The 18,821-nt window shown below is 32.7% G+C and overlaps 1 protein-coding gene across 15 annotated transcripts in view; it reads right to left on the reverse strand.

The window, feature by feature from the left end:
• The window catches only part of CHD9 (chromodomain helicase DNA binding protein 9), a 246,307-nt gene that overhangs the window by 106,619 nt on the left and 120,867 nt on the right, over window positions 1-18,821 (reverse strand). For 14 of the 15 annotated variants that reach the window (XM_081216472.1, XM_081216475.1, XM_081216476.1 and 11 more), the window contains one exon: window positions 11,035-11,366. In XM_081216472.1, the coding sequence (XP_081072598.1) occupies window positions 11,035-11,366 (332 nt within the window). Of the gene's footprint in view, window positions 1-11,034; window positions 11,367-12,173; window positions 12,417-18,821 lie in introns of those variants that run through there. The other variant, XM_081216469.1, reaches the window with a different exon arrangement.

Below are 18,821 nucleotides of genomic sequence, written 5' to 3' on the forward strand. Positions count from 1 at the left end.
AGGATTTGAAGATAGAGTGGACACAGTTCCCAACCTTAACACATCATTGTTAGAATATGATCCCAGCTAAAATGCTAAAGAGGAAGTTAGCACAAGATGTAATGTGAAGACAAAGGGAGAAATCCTTATATTTCCTGAAGAGTAAAGGAGGCTTTACAGAAAAGGTAAAGTTTGAGATAGGGAACTGAATGATGAAAGAGAGTCCAACAAGTAATGAAAAAAAAAGGTAGGGTACATTGCAGAAGAATGAGAATAAGCAATGATAAGAGCATGTCAGGAACACACAAAGTACTACAGGAAGAGATGGGTCAAGATCACAGAAGACCTTATATCACATGCAAGGACTTAAGGTTTTAGTTTAAGCTCAGCTTTAAGCTCCACATGGCAGGAATTTAAAAGAAATCTGTCTAGTTCATGACTGACAACAAATGGCACTGAGATATGTTTGAATGAATGAAAAAAATAAACCAACTGGAAGATGTAAGAATTTTAAACATTCTAGGGATGTAAACAGCATGGTGACTATAGTTAATAATACTGAATTATATATTTGAAAGTTGCTGAGTACATCTTAAAAAGTTCTCATCACAAGAAAAATATATATAACTATGTGAGGTGATAAGATGTTAACTAAACTTATTGTGGTAACAGTTTCACAATATATACACACAACAAATCATTATGTTGTATACCCTAAACTAATACACTGTGATATGTCAATTACACCTCAATAAAATTGGGGGAAAAAAAGAATTTTAAACAAGGGAGCAATGCAACCAGAAGAAAGTGAAATGCAAGTCAGGGAAACCAGCGATAAGACTGACAATTCAGGTGAGAGAGATGAAGAGTGAAATATAGGGCCATGGTAGTGTGGGTGAAGAGGGAAAGAAAGATACAATTTTTCATTTTAGAAGCAGAAACAACAGGACTTGGTTATTGACTGGATGAGAGAGGTGAGAAAAAAATTCTAGAATGATTTATCCCCAGGGTCTTCTCATATTGGTTTGATCGCCACCTTCAACAGGATAATGGTAATTCTTACTTGATATCTCACTTGCACTTTTCTGAGTATGTGAAATAAATACGAGCAAACATATAGCTTATATTGGAATTGGGAAATCAGAGGAAGTACAAAAAGATACTCTGAAACAACATTAAGGAACCAACCATAGTTATACGCTATTCCCTCTCCCCGCTTTCAATGGTCATTTCCTCAGTCTTCTGGTCCCTTTTCCTTTACTCTGGTTTCCCTCCTAAAATAAAAATCTCCCTTGAGGTCATATCTACTATTAGATACCACATGATCGTCCTCCTCCTTATCCACAGTTCTCAAAGAAGTCATCTATACTGTTTCTTTCATTCTTCAACCCACTATAATCTGAAGTCTTAAAACTACTTTTCATATTCATAGCTTCCATTTATTCAGTGTTTACTAGGTCAGCCTCTGCTGATTTTACATGTGTTCTCTCACTTCATGGTCATACAACTCTGACAGGCAAATTTTATAAGAGGAAATTGAGGCTTAGAGAAATTAAATTACTTGTTTAAAGTTATACCACAGTAAGAATTGAAATAGAAATTAAATAAGCCTCACTAAACTCCTAATATGTTTCTGAACTCCTAATGTCTAAGGCCACAAATGACCCCTGTAATGCCAAATCCGATGGAAATTCTAAAAATTTTAATCTACCAACACATAACTAATCACTTTTTCCTTATCTGCACCCTTGGATTCATGACACAACATTCTTCTGGTTCTCACTAAACTTCTTTGGCTCTTCTTCTCTTAGTATGTTGATTTTCAGCAAGATTCAGTTTGTTCTGCCAGTCCCTTAAACTTTGGTATTTCTCAAATTTCTGTCTTCAGCCTTCTTCCCTCTCTATATACTATTCCAGAAAATTTAATTTAATCTATTCTTAACAACCACTTAGAAGTTGAAGATTCTCAAATCTCTTATCTCCAGTTCAGACCGTTCCCCAAACTTCAGATTCATTCAATAAACCAACTGTTTATCAGTATGGATATCCCACAGACATTAAAATCTCAAAATGGCCCCAAATGCAATCCCTCACTTTTCCTAAAACTAACAGTGTACTAATATTACAGTATAATGTAAATTCAGAAACGTGCACACATCAAAAGAGTACATACAGCTCAGTGAATTTTCTCAAACTGAACATAAATATATAGCCAGATCCTAGATCAAGAAACAAGACACTACTGGTTTCCCAGAAGTCTCCTGTCATGCTTTCTCTTCAAGTAACAACCTCCTCCTTAGGGTAACCATTATGCTACTTGTGGTTATTTAATATAACCTAAAGTACTTGTGCAGATGATTTTCAGTGGCAAGGTAAGGGATAATTCAAAGTAAACTGATTGGTAGAAACAGTTTTCTTGCACTCCCCCATTTGCTATCCATCTCCAAACCTAAATGCATATTTTAGACTAGTTTGTAGATGAGGACAACACTAGTGACAGGAAAGTTCAGTTACTTAGATAACAAATTCCTGTGAAATACAGATCAAGGTTTGTTAATAGCCATCAATATACTGATTAAAAAGGAATTTTCTCAGTGTTTGGTAAGCTAAATAAATTCTGTATACATATTCTGATATGGTATCTGTGCGGCTGCTTCAAGACTCAAATCCCACTGAATAAAACTTCAATGAAATCAGGAGCAGAGATATTTAATTTTTTTTGTATTTATGACTATGAAGAGGTTGTGCTTTTCCTTTCTAGTAGTACAAAGTAATTAAATGAAAACTCTCTAAGGACAGTGGACTAAGCTGTTTAAACAATATTTTTATAAATAAACATTGCCTAAATACTAGGTTCTACCAAAGAAATCTTAAACACTCACCCTTTTTGGTGGAGGTGGGTAGGTTAGATATAAACGTTTCCTATAATAACTTAGATAAACCTTCATTATATTATTTGAAAATTGTACTTAAAACAAAAAAAGAGGGACTTCCCTGGTGGTGCAATAGTTAAGAATCTGCCTGCTAATGCAGGGGACACGGGTTCGAGCCCTGGTCCGGGAAGATCCCACATGCTGTGGAGCAACTAAGCCCGCGTGCCACAACTACTGAAGCCCGCCTGCCTAGAGCCCGTGCTCTGCAACAAGAGAAGCCACCACAATGGGAAGCCCGCGCACCGCAACGAAGAGTAGCACTCGCTCGCCACAACTAGAGAAAGCCCGCGTGCAGCAATGAAGACCCAATGCAACCAAAAATAAATAAATTTTTTAAAAAGACCTCAAATCTTATTTTTCATATATTCTGCATTTTCTTCCAATATTTTCCTATAGGCCTGGAGTAGCATCTTATTTCATAAACTCATTAACGATCCTTAACCCATGCAAAAATATTTTTCAAATTGTAACTTTGTAAGAGCTATTTCAAATGTAATAGTTTCCTACTAAACTTCTGAAATCCAAAATATTTACATATGCCCATTCTGTTAAAAAAAGGCACATTTCCATTGTAGGAAAAAAGTTGATTCTAAAACTTGAAGTCATTCTTGACTGACGTAATTCTGAGTTAAAAAAAACAATATATCTAACACACACACACACACACACACATACATACATATACACATACTATGCTTACTTATATAGAACATTGATTCCTGGAAACAATGAAGTCATATCAGTTTATTATATGTTCTAAAATGGTATATAAGTGAAACTACAAAGAAAAACAAACATTTGGTTGGTATTGATCAGTAATTCCTAAATCTGTGAGGCAGGCTTCATTAGAAGTTTGTTTGTTAAAAATACAGATTCCAGATGAGAAAAATAAGACAAACTCAAATTGAGAGACATTCTACAAAATAACTGGCTAGTATGCTTCAAAGTTGAAAGTATCATTAAAGACAAAGACTGAAGAATTATTCCAAAATGGAGGAGTGTTAAGGAGATATGACAACAAAATGAAATGTAGGATCCTTAATTGGATCCTGGCTCCCAAAAATGGAACAAGTGACACAATTTGCATGAGGTCTGTAAATCAGTTAACAGAATTGTGTAGGTGTTTACTTCCTGATTTTGATCATTGTGCTTAGGTTACATAAGATATTAACATTTGAGGAAGCTGGGTGAAGAGCCTAAGGGAACTTTGACCTATTTTTGCAAGTGTGAGACTAGTTCAAAATAAAAACTAACAAAACAAAACAAAACCCCAGATTTGTAGGTTCCAACTCCAGAATTCTGATCTAGTTAAGTGGGATCCCAATCAGACTTTAAAAAAATTCTCACCAGGTTTGGGAACCACTGGCTCAAAATAATTAGTGAAGAAAACTCTAGGAACAAATATTCAGGATAATAAAACTATTCTATACTTATAGAACACTTAAAATTTCAAAGTGCTTTTGTCTATAATATCTCAGTTGATCCTCACAGGCGAGGCAGACATTGGTCCCACCAAACTAATAGGGAAACTTTAGCCCTGAAAGATAGAACAAACTGCCAAAATCACAAGTCCAGTAAAAGACAATAAAGGTCTCTTTACTCCTACTCTACTATTTCCAACATATCTTATTGATTTTAAAATAAAATGACACTATACTTCAACTAGTCAATTGATATTTAATATCAATAAATATAGTTTAATGAATAAAGAGAGTTATGAAACTACATTATCTTTAGAAAATCATTAAGGTTGAAGTTTATTGACTTTTGAACTACCAGAAATTTCTATTGCCTCTACAATGACAACTGATAGCCATAAATGTTATCTGAAGAAAATGAGATGATCCAAAAGTAGAATAAGATAATTTCAGCTCAGTAAAATACCCAATTACCAAAGAGCATTCCATTCTTCCATCATGAATTACAAGGAGTTTACTATATTAAACTAAAATAAACTTCTAAAATAAAATTTCATTATATGTACATTCTACAAATAAATTGTTTGCTATTCTTAGAAATATCACAGAGTAAAGCAACAAAATAATACAGACTATGAATAATAAAGGCTTTACGAAAGTTTTGTTTTTTAAAACATGAAAGGGATGTTATCAATGTTAGCGAACTGCAGCAACAGATATTCAGGCATATAAGTGAACTAAATATTAAAACACAACTTATTTCAGACAGCAAAGGGCAATTTCAAACTAAGTATAAGTATAAATTTGAAATGTTAATTCATTTGACAAGTACAGGCACTAGAAAACTTCAGTGTTTATACTAGACGTTTATATTTGATTCTCAGATGTAATTTATGCACTCATCTAAATCCTGCCCACATGTTACTCATGGAGGCTGTGTAACAAGCTGCATTCTACAGTGTCAATCTGCAGTTGCCCCCTGTAGATTCTCTCATTGCAATAACTGGACAATGAATCTTATCCAATTAGTCCATTTGTTGTAATTAATATACATCCAATTCATCATAAGTAAAGGAACAAGCAAAAATACTATTTTACATTAAAATTTTTTTTCTCTTTGCAAGCCCAGTGGAAGGCACTGGGGTTATTTTTAAAGCCATCAAATATATATGTGTGTATTTTTTTTTTTTTAGAAGAAACACATTTAACTTGATGCAATCACTCCAGTTTAAAGTTCAATTCAAGACTCTAGCTTAAACTCATCTGGAAAAAACAAGTTTTAAAGTGGTTCTTTATTTTAGTTAATCCTTAAATTTGTGAAAGCAGCATTGTAATGTAAATTTTTGGTAACTTGGATTATAAATCACTTCCTGTTTAGCGAATTCTCTGGTGGTCCAGTGGTTAGGTCTCCCTGCTTCCACTGCAGGGGGCACGGGTTCAGTCCCTGGTCCGGGAACTAAGATTCCGCATGCCGGGTGGCACAGCCAAAAAATAAAATAAGAAAGTAAAATCAATCAATCAATAACTTCCTGTTTAAGATTGGACGTCATTTTTTTCAAAAAGTTTAATTCACTGAGTTGTTTCATATAGCCACTAAGGTGAAGTATGGTAAGTATTAATCATAGGCAGTATATTTATCAGCACAGTTTAATTTTTATTCTTTAAAAAACTTATTTCTTCTTTTTTAAAAAAGAAAACGACGTTTATGCTTAAAAATACTGACAAAATAGCAACATTAAAATCAAATACTTTACTTCAGTGTCCTAAGATACACATTTTACCCACAGGTTAACATCTATGAAACAAACATTCATCTAATAAACAAAGATATGCCATAGTTTTAACTGGCAATATATTTTTTCCTTTCTTACTGACATATAAAATAATGGTGTCTCTTATAATCAGTGACATTTTAGACTCAATGAAATAACAGCACATCATTTGCTAATGATAAACCTTACTAATACATCTGATGTAAAGGTATACATCTTAAAAATGGACCTGTGAATCTTAATTAAATTCACAATAATACATAATGTATATATCAATTCTTTCTGCAGATGAATATGTTTCAGATTTTCACTGGCTTTAAGTTTAGATGTAAGGAGTGAAATCAATAAAACATTTTATCTTCTTGGCATTTAAAAATTATAGAACTTACAGAGACTACTAATGGCATGATAAATAATTAAAATATATATAATAAATTTATATCATATATTTTTCAAAGTGCTTTTTTATCAAATGCCAAAAACAATTAATTAATTAATACATTTATATTTTATCCAAACAGATACTAAATTCTTATTATTTTGAATACTTGCAATCAGGGTCTCATCTGTTACTTTATTAACATGGACTATAAAGTGATTATTCCCAATTTCTGATGATTCATCTTATTTTCCCTTCAGGCTTTGTTCATATTATTTTTCCCTTACATTATTATTTAGTTGTGTCTCTAGACATACATGTGGACATACATGTTGTTTTGTTTAAAAATACACACATACATATCTATGTATACACATGATAGTAGGTAATTAATAAATGTTATTTTGCTTCTTCCTTCTTGGGGGTTCAGAATGACTATCGCAAAGAAGGGCACAATATAATTTCCAGATCTAATTTAATGTCTTACTGTTTTTCTTTATAACATGACACCCTTAATTCCAACTTGATTTGATATTTCCTAATTTAGATGTTTTCTGCCTTAATTAAAGAGAAAGGCTACTTCTAGCACCTGATAACTCCCATTCTTGTAACAAACAGAAAGAATAATTATGAATAATACAAAAAAGTATTTTTTTACTTTTAATCATGAAGCACCTTTACTGATTAAATTTACAGGGCCACAAGAGCATTTTAAAGTGTCAAAGGCATTCTACTTGTCAGTCTGATAATCTAATGCAAGAAGTAAATTATAACTGACAACATGGAAACATAGTTTAAATGTCAAAGTTATAAAACATAAATCTAAAAATGCTTCAATCAAATCATGTGATATTTTATTACATAATCTAAAACCGAAGAGAGACGAATAAGAAAATTCTACCAGAAGTCTTAGAATGAATTTATTTTAGAATTTAACTCTCTACTATTACTAAACTATTAGTTTTGTCCCTGTGATTTAATGAAGGATTAGCTTGCCACTTCTAATCTTGATTTAACAAATCAAACACAACCATTTGGCATCATTTAATATTTAATCTTTCATTCATTCATTCATTCATTCCATAAAATTCATTCCCTCCCATTCATGGAGCATCTATTATGTACTGACCATTATTAAAGAAATACCTGCTCTTCTACTTGAAAGGCAGCTTGTTAGAACCTGACTGCCAAGATCATGAAAAACGTCAAAATAGAAGAAGGTTGTTTCCAGTCCTACCTCACTCTTCATTTTACACCAGCCATTTCCATTTCAACTTACACTCTTCCACATAACCAGGTAATTCCTTTCAAACTCCAAGCATATTTCAAAACAAAATTTACCTGTCCTAAATGCTACTCATATGAAAAAAAACAACAACAACATTAATAGGTTAACCTATTACCCTCTTACCAGGTAGCAACTGTTTGTTTTCATTTGTCTGCTTGATTTTTAAATTCATCTTATTAGGAACAGGGCCTTAATGGAAAGAGAACCTAGGCAGATAGGTGAGAGTTTAGGCTTGAAGGAAGGGGCATGGCTCCTGGCCCTGGCTTTTTCCTTAAATAGTTATATGTTATTTATATTTTCAGAAAATAATGGCTAACATTATTAACAGGTATTGTTCTATATTCTTTAAGTGTTATTAAATAATTTCATCTTCAAAATAACACTATAAGGCAAGTGCTATCATTATCCTCATTTTATGTCTGAGGAAACTAAAACTTGGAGAAGTCAAGTATTTGTCCAACGTCACACTGCTTGTGACAAAGGGGGAATTTGAATAAGTGCAACGGGTTCCAAAGTCAAAGAACTTAACCACATTATCATACTGCATGCCCAATCTAACTCACAGAATTGTTGTAAAGATTAAATGAGACTATATTAAAGTCTCTGAAAAGGACACTCTATTCCTTGTATTAAAAAAAATTAATCTATGAAAGTGACAGAAAACTGAAAAGGTTTCAAGCACACTAGCAAGCAGAGGCAAGGCAGTATTGGTTTTCTTCAGATTAGTATTCTTAGATTATATCACATCACGTATGTGGATTAAATAAACACCAACTCTGACTATATATCAACCATAACTTACTGTCACAAATCTAGTTACTTTTGAAATTTATATTTCACATTGCTCATGGTTAAGTTCCAACACACACTCTCTTTAATTTTATCTGATATAAATCATCTAATATTAGCAAAAGTTCAATTCTTCTAAAACTCATAGAAAAACAAAATCTTTACAAGAAAACATTTAATACATCATGAAATATTATTAATTAAAATGATGCAAGTTGGGCTTCCCTGGTGGTGCAGTGGTAGAGAGTCCGCCTGCCAATGCAGGGGACGCGGGTTCGTGCCCCAGTCCGGGAAGATCCCACATGCCGCGGAGCGGCTGGGCCCGTGAGCCATGGCCGCTGAGCCTGCGGGTCCGGAGCTTGGGCTCCGCAACGGGAGAGGCCACAACAGTGAGAGGCCCGCGTACCGCAAAAAAAAAAAAAAAAAAAAAAGATGCAAGTAAACAATATTTAAATGATGCTTCTTCGCAGAAAAATTAAAAATGGTAAATTCAAAATTATAAAATGTAGTGGCTTACTGGAAAGCACAGTAATGAAATATTTCAAGTGACCAATACAGAACTCTAGACTGTGTATGAATTTCATTTCCAACCATGCTTTTTCCTCCAACATGATAATAATCTTTGGTTGTCTGATAAAGATGATCAAGAAACTGTTTCACTCCAACAGCTTAATAATATATGGGCAAGCTTCACTTTTACTTGCCTGCAACTTATAAATTTCTCTATCAAAAAGTCATCCACTCTCAACAAGTTTTTTTTCTGTCAATTACTTAATACTTTGTGTCAATTACTTAATATCTCGTCATGGAAATATGTTTCCAATACAATTCTTACCTCTTTTCTCAAATGCTATCTCTAAAAACAAATACTAAATTGATCATGCTGTGCAATATTAATTTATTGTTAATAATCTACCTATTTCTAACAAAAATACAAATATCACAGAATACGTCAGATACTCTACTGTATTACTGTTCCCTACATATTAATCCACATTTTTCAAAAATCCATGTATGTTCCTCTATTACAATTTAATTATTTCTAATTTCCCCTTATATATTGTTTTTTCTTGAACCAGGTTCACTTCTGTTATCCTTTGCCTCTAGTTATCTCCCCCCTCACCAATTTAAACTTACTGTTAACTCTTGAGGGTTCTCTACCTATTTTCTCTTATTTTATGCATTATTAAATACCCTTTCAAATGGTACCACTACTCTGCCTATATCCCTGTACAAGTTAAAACTGGAAAATTTTAATAACAGTAACTTTTAATACATTAAAGGATTAAATATGGGGTTTCCTAAATTAAAACTAGACAAAATATTGAAAAAATAAGATACTTTCATACCAAAATGTTTAAATAAAAAAGGAGCAGAAATCTAACTTTCAAATTTTATCTTAGCTATCTGCAAATGAAATGGAAAATCAATAATATTAATTATTTCTCCATTATAGCAAGAGAGCCCATGTTATTTAATGGTTTGGACTGAAAGGCATCAGGACCTAATGATATAACTCAGTTTGGTGGTTGCATTGAAAATGCCGTGAATTGTTTACAAAATTGTGTTAGTTCTAAATATATATATAATATATAAATAATTTTGTAAGCAAATGAAGATTTTTATAATAAGGGAATTTTTCCTGAAACAGATTAAATACTTTATCTAAAATTTCATATAAAGCCTTCAAAAATAACCAAATATTCCTGCAAAACCAATTCTAAACTATGTTGGCCTTAGATTATTTTTACCCTTGCGTGCAAAACAAATATACATATAAAACAAATAATAACTTATTATATTCTATTTTTTGAAAATGTATTAGGTAAGTAGTCAAATAAAAATACCTAGGATTAATATACCCTCCTAAAGCAATTCTTTGTCCTTATAATTCTCTTGGAGCATTAATCCTCACCTGGCCTCTTTATTACATAAAGTAAATCAGAAAGACTGTAAGGGAGGAAGTCTGTAAGAGCCGAGAGCTGCTTATTGTTGATTTAAATGGTCTTAGTTTTCTTGCCATTCCATTTAGTTCAATGTTGTGGGTTTATGAGAAAATATTATATTCCATGTTTCCAAACTATAAGGTGCCCAGTGGAGTACAACTAAGAGGTAAAGAAATCTTATAAAAAATTTCAAGGCATTTTTTTAATAAAGAAAGTACATTAGGAACTGGCACAGCAATATGGGTTTCATTTTGTTTTTCCTTTTCCTGTTTTATATATAAAATGTTCTCCTATTTTAAATTCCTTTTACTAACATTAATATACAAAAAAGTATGTCCATAGACAAGTAAAATTTAGTAAATTCTGGAATATTACCTAATTCATTCAAAAAGGCAGTAAGATACGCACAGTATCTAACAACTTAAAATTCCAAAGTGGGAGTAAACACATCATACGCAAATAAAAAGTAGACTAGACAGACTGAACTTTACAAAAACTTCAAAGGAAGATTTAATTCTTAACCAACTTACCCAATTTTTGTCTTCTCTTTTAACTTAGAACAAGTTTTTGTTTTTTTGCTCTCTTTGTCCTTTGGCTTAGATTTCATCCTTCTACCTTTCTTTTCCTCTTTTCCTTCAACTGAAGCACTAGGAAAGTTTTCAGGGCTCATTACTCGTGGAATATTGCGTTCCCCACGCTCCTTTGCTTTTGCTATGGCCTCTGATATTATACGATTAGCCTTTTCTTGCTTGCTTTCTGATTCCACCTTTTTTCTCTGCTTCTTCTCAGACATGATCCTCACCTGGGTATTCTGCAACTTAGTATATGTCCCAGAACCATCACTCTTCTTGGAAGATGGAGGCTAGAGAAATCAAAATAATTTTTATACAACATACCAAAGTACATTTAAACAATTAACATAAATAACCAAAAATTTAGAATTAAGCTTTAAGAAGTAAAATACATAAGCAAATATATGAGTGCTACAAACAAATTTAAAATTAAAACATTTTGCTGATCTAGAAATTAGTGTAGGTATAAAATAAAAAGCTCAATTACTGCTTTTAAAAGTGAAAGTTAAAGAAGGATTATATAGATTCATTGATATTTTCATAGCATTCTTGATTAGTTGATTCAAATTTTGTCCTAAAAATATAGCTAATTCAAATTTAGTCATGTAAATATTCTGGGCATTTGGAATAAGTCTCTTCTTTCCTCTTCATTCCGGAACTCTGAAAATTATTAATAAATTTTAAATAGCAATTTTAATTTAGAATGACCACTCCCCATAGTTTATTATGGTTTTTAGAAAAACAAAGCCTCTCTGCTTTATAAGAAACTGGAATGAGAACCTGAATTCATTTAAATCGTTTTAATGTGCAATCTATGCAGCAATGTAGCTAGTTAGTCAACAGACATTCCCATACTTAAAATTAGAGAAAGTTTTAGTTTTTCTGTGAAAGAGTTAAATGAGGATTTTTTTTCTCTTTCTATATCATAATATTTTGCTCAAGCAATTCTGGAAAAAAACACGTTCTAGTTTTACGTTAAAATTATTAATATTTTAGTAATATCACAGGAAGCAGATCAACAGCATTTTAAAAAGAATATCCTCTTCAAACACACATTCATCCCATAGTCTTAGATCACAGTTTTGTTACGTTCTTACCCGTAAACATGCCTCTGACTACAGCAAGGGAAAAAACCACCAGGAATTTCCAAACACATTTTCATGCTGGTTCCAGTGTGCTTCACTGGATATCTTTTCTATACCTGCCTCATCAAAGGTTTCATAACAGTGCTACAGCACTGGGAAAGGAGGGAGGGTTTAGAATCGCTCACGAAAATGCCACCTTAAGGCCTACAGGCTATAACAAATAACCAAGACGCGAGAAAACAGCAACAAGCTCAAGATGGCGATGCAGTACGACTCCGCAGCAGCAGCCAGTAATAAGGAAGGTTATTCAATCCCATTAGCCTTTTAGCCCAAAGAACCCCTCCTCCTCCCACTCATTCAGGCTTTCACTTACCCTTCCTCTTGGCCTCTTCACTGAAGACATTTTTGGCGTCAGACAAAGGCTTGCCCTCTGCTTTTTCACCACCCCAGGCAGTGCTCAAGAAAAAAGCATTGAAAGAAGATTCCTAAATGGCCTATTTAGCAAGCTGCAACCAAGAGATGCACAACCCTCCACAAATACACATTGTGATGTATCAACACATTTCTGCCTTGGCAAGTTTATATCCACTGTTCATTCTGTTTAGATATGAAAAAGACTGTAAACCCGTCCTAAAAAACTGAGTTTCCTCAATAGCTGTAAGCAGATAGCCAGATTCCAACAAAGCACAGAAAGAAGTGAATGCACAAAGCATCAAAATGCATCAGCATGAATATTAGAGATGTCGTTAAAAATACTGACTCCTTCTGAGGAAGTAGGCCAGCAGATGGTGCTACCAGTTATTATTCCATTAGACTCTGCAATTTAACCCCCAATGGACTGTTCTTCCCTCCATGTAACACATTAACTCTCACTCTACCATTTCCTGTAGTAAAGTTTTAAAAAATATACGTAAAAACCTGATTTAAAAAAATCATCTGAAAATGAAAACTGTAGTGAAACAGCTTTATGTAGCTATCAATATTAAAAAACAAAGTCCAATGCAATTTCTACCGGAGAAAAATACTTTTCTCCGTGATACTCTAAAATATTTAAAACATAAACACATCTGAAGACGAGCAAAGGGTTAAAGAGGAGGTCATGCAAATGAACCCATAACAAGTGACTTCTCTTTAAGAAATTAGATAAGGTTTCTTATTATTCTTCTAACAAAAAGCTAACAATGTCATTTTTAAAGGAGAAATGAAGCTATTTTCATTTAAATTCCAAAAAGCTTAAGATTTTGAAATGAACACATAAGAGCTGTCTATAAAAAAATAACTAACCATAGTTAAATTATTTCCTTACTTAAACCTGAATAAATACATTAATTTATTTTCCTAACATAAAAAAACTCCTAAACATTCCTGACCTTTACTCTTCACATTCTATTTCAACTCAACTGTTGAGTTTTTAAGATAAAATTTTAGTTTTAGTCCCTTGCTAAAAATAAATAAGTAGCAAGTCCTCCTGAATTTGATCATTATATACTTATACTTTTCATCTATAAAATACTGAGACTATTTTAGTAAGCAATGACCTTAAGTACCTAAAACAAAATTTTCACTGCCTCAAAATTCATGTTTACCTCTTTCATTAATACCATTTTTTAAAAAATTGGTCTTGGCAAGTCATCTGATACCTGTATTAAGGAACCTGTTTTTAGTTTTTTCCTTTCAGGCATCAAAGGTCTCAAAATGGAGCAACATTATATAAACAGTGTCCTAGAAAGACCAATCTAAAGAACAGGAGAGGAAAGTAAAGGCATAGGACCACTAATGCAAGAAAAGAATCTTACTGACCTGGAGGTCATCTATGTAAAAATCATAATAACCAATAATAAGGGCTAACACTTACCAAGTGCTTATTAGGTGATAGGCAATATTATAAGCATTTTACATGTAATAATTAATTTAATCCTGAATAATAGGGTAACAGTGATAATGGAGAGGAGTAACAAATGGGAGAGATATTCTTACAGCAGAATTGCAAAATGATAGAACAGACCTAAGCGTGTAAGTTTTTAAAATCATAATTATAATAATAATAGCTAACACTTACTTATTCCCTACTATGTTCTAGGCACTATTCCTATTATGACATATACATGAACAACATGGATTTAAACTGCGTGGGTCTACTTACATGCAGATTTCTTTCAATAATAAATACTACAGTACTACAAAATTCACAGTTGGTTTCATCCAAGGATGTGGAACCACAGATATGGAGGAATCAAGAACTACAAATATGGAAGAATCACATATATGGAAAACTGACTATAAATTATACTTGGATCTTTCAATGAATCTCTAATCCTGCATTGTTCAAGGGTCAACTGTATATTAACTCAATTAATCTTAAAAACAACCCTGTGAGATATGTACTACTGTTACCCTCATTTTATAGCTAAGGATACTAAGGCATAGAGAAATAATTTGCCCAAGATCACACGGCTACTGAAAGATGGGGTAGGGATTAAGAGGCAGAGAGCCTCATAATGGAAACCGTGCTCTTAACCACTGTATTATACCATATTTGGTTCAAATATCATAACTTACAGAGATTAATTTGAACACAAAAGAAAGTAAATGACTTTCTCAAAATCTCAGAGATACTAGTAAGGAAGCAAGAACAAAATTTATTTTTTTTCAGTGCCCTTTCCAAGAGGTGGAAATCAACTAGATATGGGTGGGTTTTGGCTGAAGAGCAGGAAGAGTCAATACTTGCTTTCTAAACCAAGTACTGGTACAGGAGGAGAAAAAGAAATGTTGAGAAAGGGTATGTATGTGTGCATGATAAGTTTAATTCTTTCCACACTGAGTTTGAAATGAAAAGTTTGAGTAACTGGAAATTTTGGACTCAATCCTTGGAGAGGTCAGGGCTGGAATATAATGTATATTCTCTTGCTTTTTCTTTGAATACCCTTAACTCACTGACACTATCCACAGAAACTAGGATGATTTCCAAAATATCTCACTTCTCCTTAAAGCTTTTCAATAGATTCCATTACTTGATTCAAAAATCCCAATTATTTAACAATAAATCTTAACAGTAGACAAATATTTGTGATCAAACATTTCTGTGATCAAATATTTATTCTACTATTAGGATTTAATATTTTAAATCTATATTCCCATAGAACATCAACACTGAGGTGTTAACTAATCATTTTTAATGTAGGTGATTTCCCAATTTACACAGACACGAACATACAAAAGGGTAGTTAATAGTAACTTTTCTCAATGTTACAATTTTTCTCTTTTTCACCTCCATAAGCAGTCAACAAATTCTGTCCAATCTACTTAATTGTGTTTTGTTTTCTTCCTCTCAGTCCCAACAGCTCCTGCTGTATTAATTTCCCACTTGTTATGGTTACATTATAGTGATGTAGGAAAATATCCTTATCTATAGGAAATATATCAAGTCATTTGGGGTGATGGGACATCTGGTTTGCAATCTACTCTCCAATTTTTTACAAAGTAAAAGAATTTCTTTGTATTTCATTTGTGATTTCTCTGTAGGTTTGTCACAATTTCAAAACTCAACTTTTAAAATAAAGGCAGGGACTTCCCAGGCAGCCCAGCGGTTAAGACTCCCCCCCCTTCAATGCAGGGGGTGCGGGTTCAATCCCTGGTTGAGGAGCTAAGATCCCACATGCCTCATGGCCAAAAAACCAAAACAAAACAAAAGCAATGTTGTAACAAATTCAATAAAGACTTTAAAAATGGTCCACATCAAAAAAATCTTTAAAAAAATAAATACATAAAGGCAAAGGCCTTGCTCCCCAAGGACCTGTATACTAAATGAGAAAAAAAAAAGTAAAAGAAAAGAAGGCAATAACATATCCAAATATTTATAAGAAAAACAAGTCATAGCAAAACATAAAGATGGTATCATATGTGATGTATCAATTATTTTGATAGTAACTAGAAGAATATATGAAAGACCCTGGATGTCATATTTCAGTACTAAAGAAACTCAAGGATTTATGGTATGAGTGTTTTTCAAACCATAGGTCATGATCTAATAACCTAATGATCTAATAACAAGTCATGATATAAATTTAGTGGGTTCAGACTAGCACTAAAGAAATGAAATATAACAGAATGAAAAAGAGTGGTACCTAACCTTTATGAATGCTACCTCTTAAAAATTAGATAGTTTTAATACCATGGTTACTCCTCTTTTCCTTCATGAGAGAAAGAAGCAAAGAGATTTGAGTAAGAAATCAGAGGTGTTAAAACCGGAGTGGGGACTCAGTTCTTCCTCCTCTTGGTGGAATAATTTTCCCATATACCTACCCACTCACACTGGGGGATTCATCCATTTCAAATATTTTAGTTGCATACAAATAATTTAAAAATTTGAATCACCAGTGTGTAGACCAGAGTGGAAATCATAAATTTTCAAAAAGAAGGGGAGAATGATCACATGGCTACCATACATCTACTATAGAGCACAGGTTTTACTATCAGGGAAAATTATAAAAAATTTAAAGTTCTACTTCACACATTTTTAAAACAATATGAGGGAATAAAAAGTCTCCTTCAAAACAAATTATATTTGTTTTGAATATAATTGCTTAGTAATAATAAACAAATATAATTCCTTAGTAATAATAAAACACAGAACAAAGAATTTTCAACAACATATATAAAACTGTATTATAGCTAAAAATCTTCCAACTTTTCTCAGGAGAGATGACTCTCAGGCTTCAGACCTGGGGGACTAGGTGAATGGAACTTGCAATGGAAGAGAAAACAAAACAGAATAGAGATAGCAAGCCTTGAGCAAGAACAAGTTTTACTGCCTAGAGAGACAACGCTGAATAAGAGAACCATTAGTGAAAACCCAAAACACCAAGTTTTAAAGAGCTAGCAGATGAAGAGGAGTTAAAGAAGGAAAACAAAAGGAAACTACAAAAATGGTAAGATGAGCATAAGGAAAGAGTGGTGTCATGGAAGCCAAGAGGAAAGAATAAAAAGATCTGTCATCAAAAGGAAAGTAAATATCTGAGAGTAATTTGATATTATAAAGCTAAATTAGAAAGCATTTTAGTTCTGTTGAATTGTTTATAGTAAGCCAGTATGCTAGTTTTTAACATCTTTATTTTACGAAGAATCATATAATTATGTACTTAAATATTCAAATTAGATAGCTAGTGGGAAGCAGCCACATAGCACAGGGAGATCAGCTCCGTGCTTTGCGACCACCTAGAAGGGTGGGATAGGGAGGGTGGGAGGGAGAGGCAAGAGGGAGGAGATATGGGGATATATGTATATGTATAGCTGATTCACTTTGTTATACAGCAGAAACTAACATACCACTGTAAAGCAATTATACTCCAATAAAGATATTTTTAAAGTATTCAAATTAAACCAACCTCTAAAAACAATAAATTTGTAGTTAATTTTAGTAATACGTATCAAACATTAGTGGTAACTTCTTTTGCATTTATTGCATATAACATTTCTTTCCACAAGGTACCAATAAAGACTTGCTTTTAAAGAGAAGAAAAGGAGGAAAAATTGATCCAAATTATTATCTGTCAAAGTCTTCTGAGTTTTACCCTTAGATTTGTTTTCAGAGTTTTTGATGTATCTGAAGCAATTATTTTATTTCACTTTCTTCACATTTGTGAACTCACATGTTCACAAATTAAAAGGCTTATTTTCATTTTGTGACTTGTACTAGTATCCAGGTTTCCACTTTTAGCTAATGATGACATTCTTTTTTTTTTCTAAATCTTGACTTTTACAGTGATAAGGTAATACTATTAAAAGTATTCCATTTTAATCATCCAGATAGCAGTTCAGGCAAATAGGAGATATTCATAAAAGTTGTTTTTTTTAAAAAATAAGCATTTATTATGTGACTTACAGGAAATACAGAGAGAGAAGAATATGTTAGAGGATACCATGGGAATGTAATCAGCAAAATCCAGAATGTGGGAAATTCTAAAGAAAAATGACTGTTTCTTCAGCAAAGAAACAATAAGAAACAAAACAAAGAAGGGTAATCATAGATCAAAAGGGGCTTAAGACTAAATGTAATGCCAAAATAAAAAAAAAACAGAAAAAAGAAAAGGCAAGACACTTAAAATTCCTATCAATTGAATGCAATACATGGCCCTTGTTTTGACATAGACCTGAACAAGTCTGTAAGACTACATTTATTAATACTAGGGAACTTTAACTTTGATTGGGTATTTGATTATGAAGGAATTAGTTATTTTTTAAGTGTGAAACTAATTTTGAAATTGTGTTTTAAAGCTAAAACCTTTGTCTTTTAGATATACAAATTGAAATATTTACAGATAAAGTGATATCTGAAATATTTACAGATAAAGTGATATGATTAAGGTGTGTTTAAAAATAGTCCCTGAAGGGACTAATAGTCCCTGTATGATAGTCAGAGGATTGTATAGATGAAAAACAATTGCCTATAAACTGATGGCTGTCGTAGCTGGGTGATGGCTGTCGTAGCTGGGTGATGGCTACTCTACTTCTGTGTACACTTGAAATATTATATAATAAAGAAATTTAAACCATTACATTCTGGGTATAACAGGTAGTTTGGCATGACAAGAAAACTAGATTCATGTGGAAGAATGATAAGCAATAAAGACAGAAAGGTAATGGGTCAGATTATCAAAAGTG

This window comes from Mesoplodon bidens (genome assembly GCF_964165515.1).
Source record: "Mesoplodon bidens genome assembly, chromosome: 18".
NCBI lineage: Eukaryota > Metazoa > Chordata > Mammalia > Artiodactyla > Ziphiidae > Mesoplodon > Mesoplodon bidens.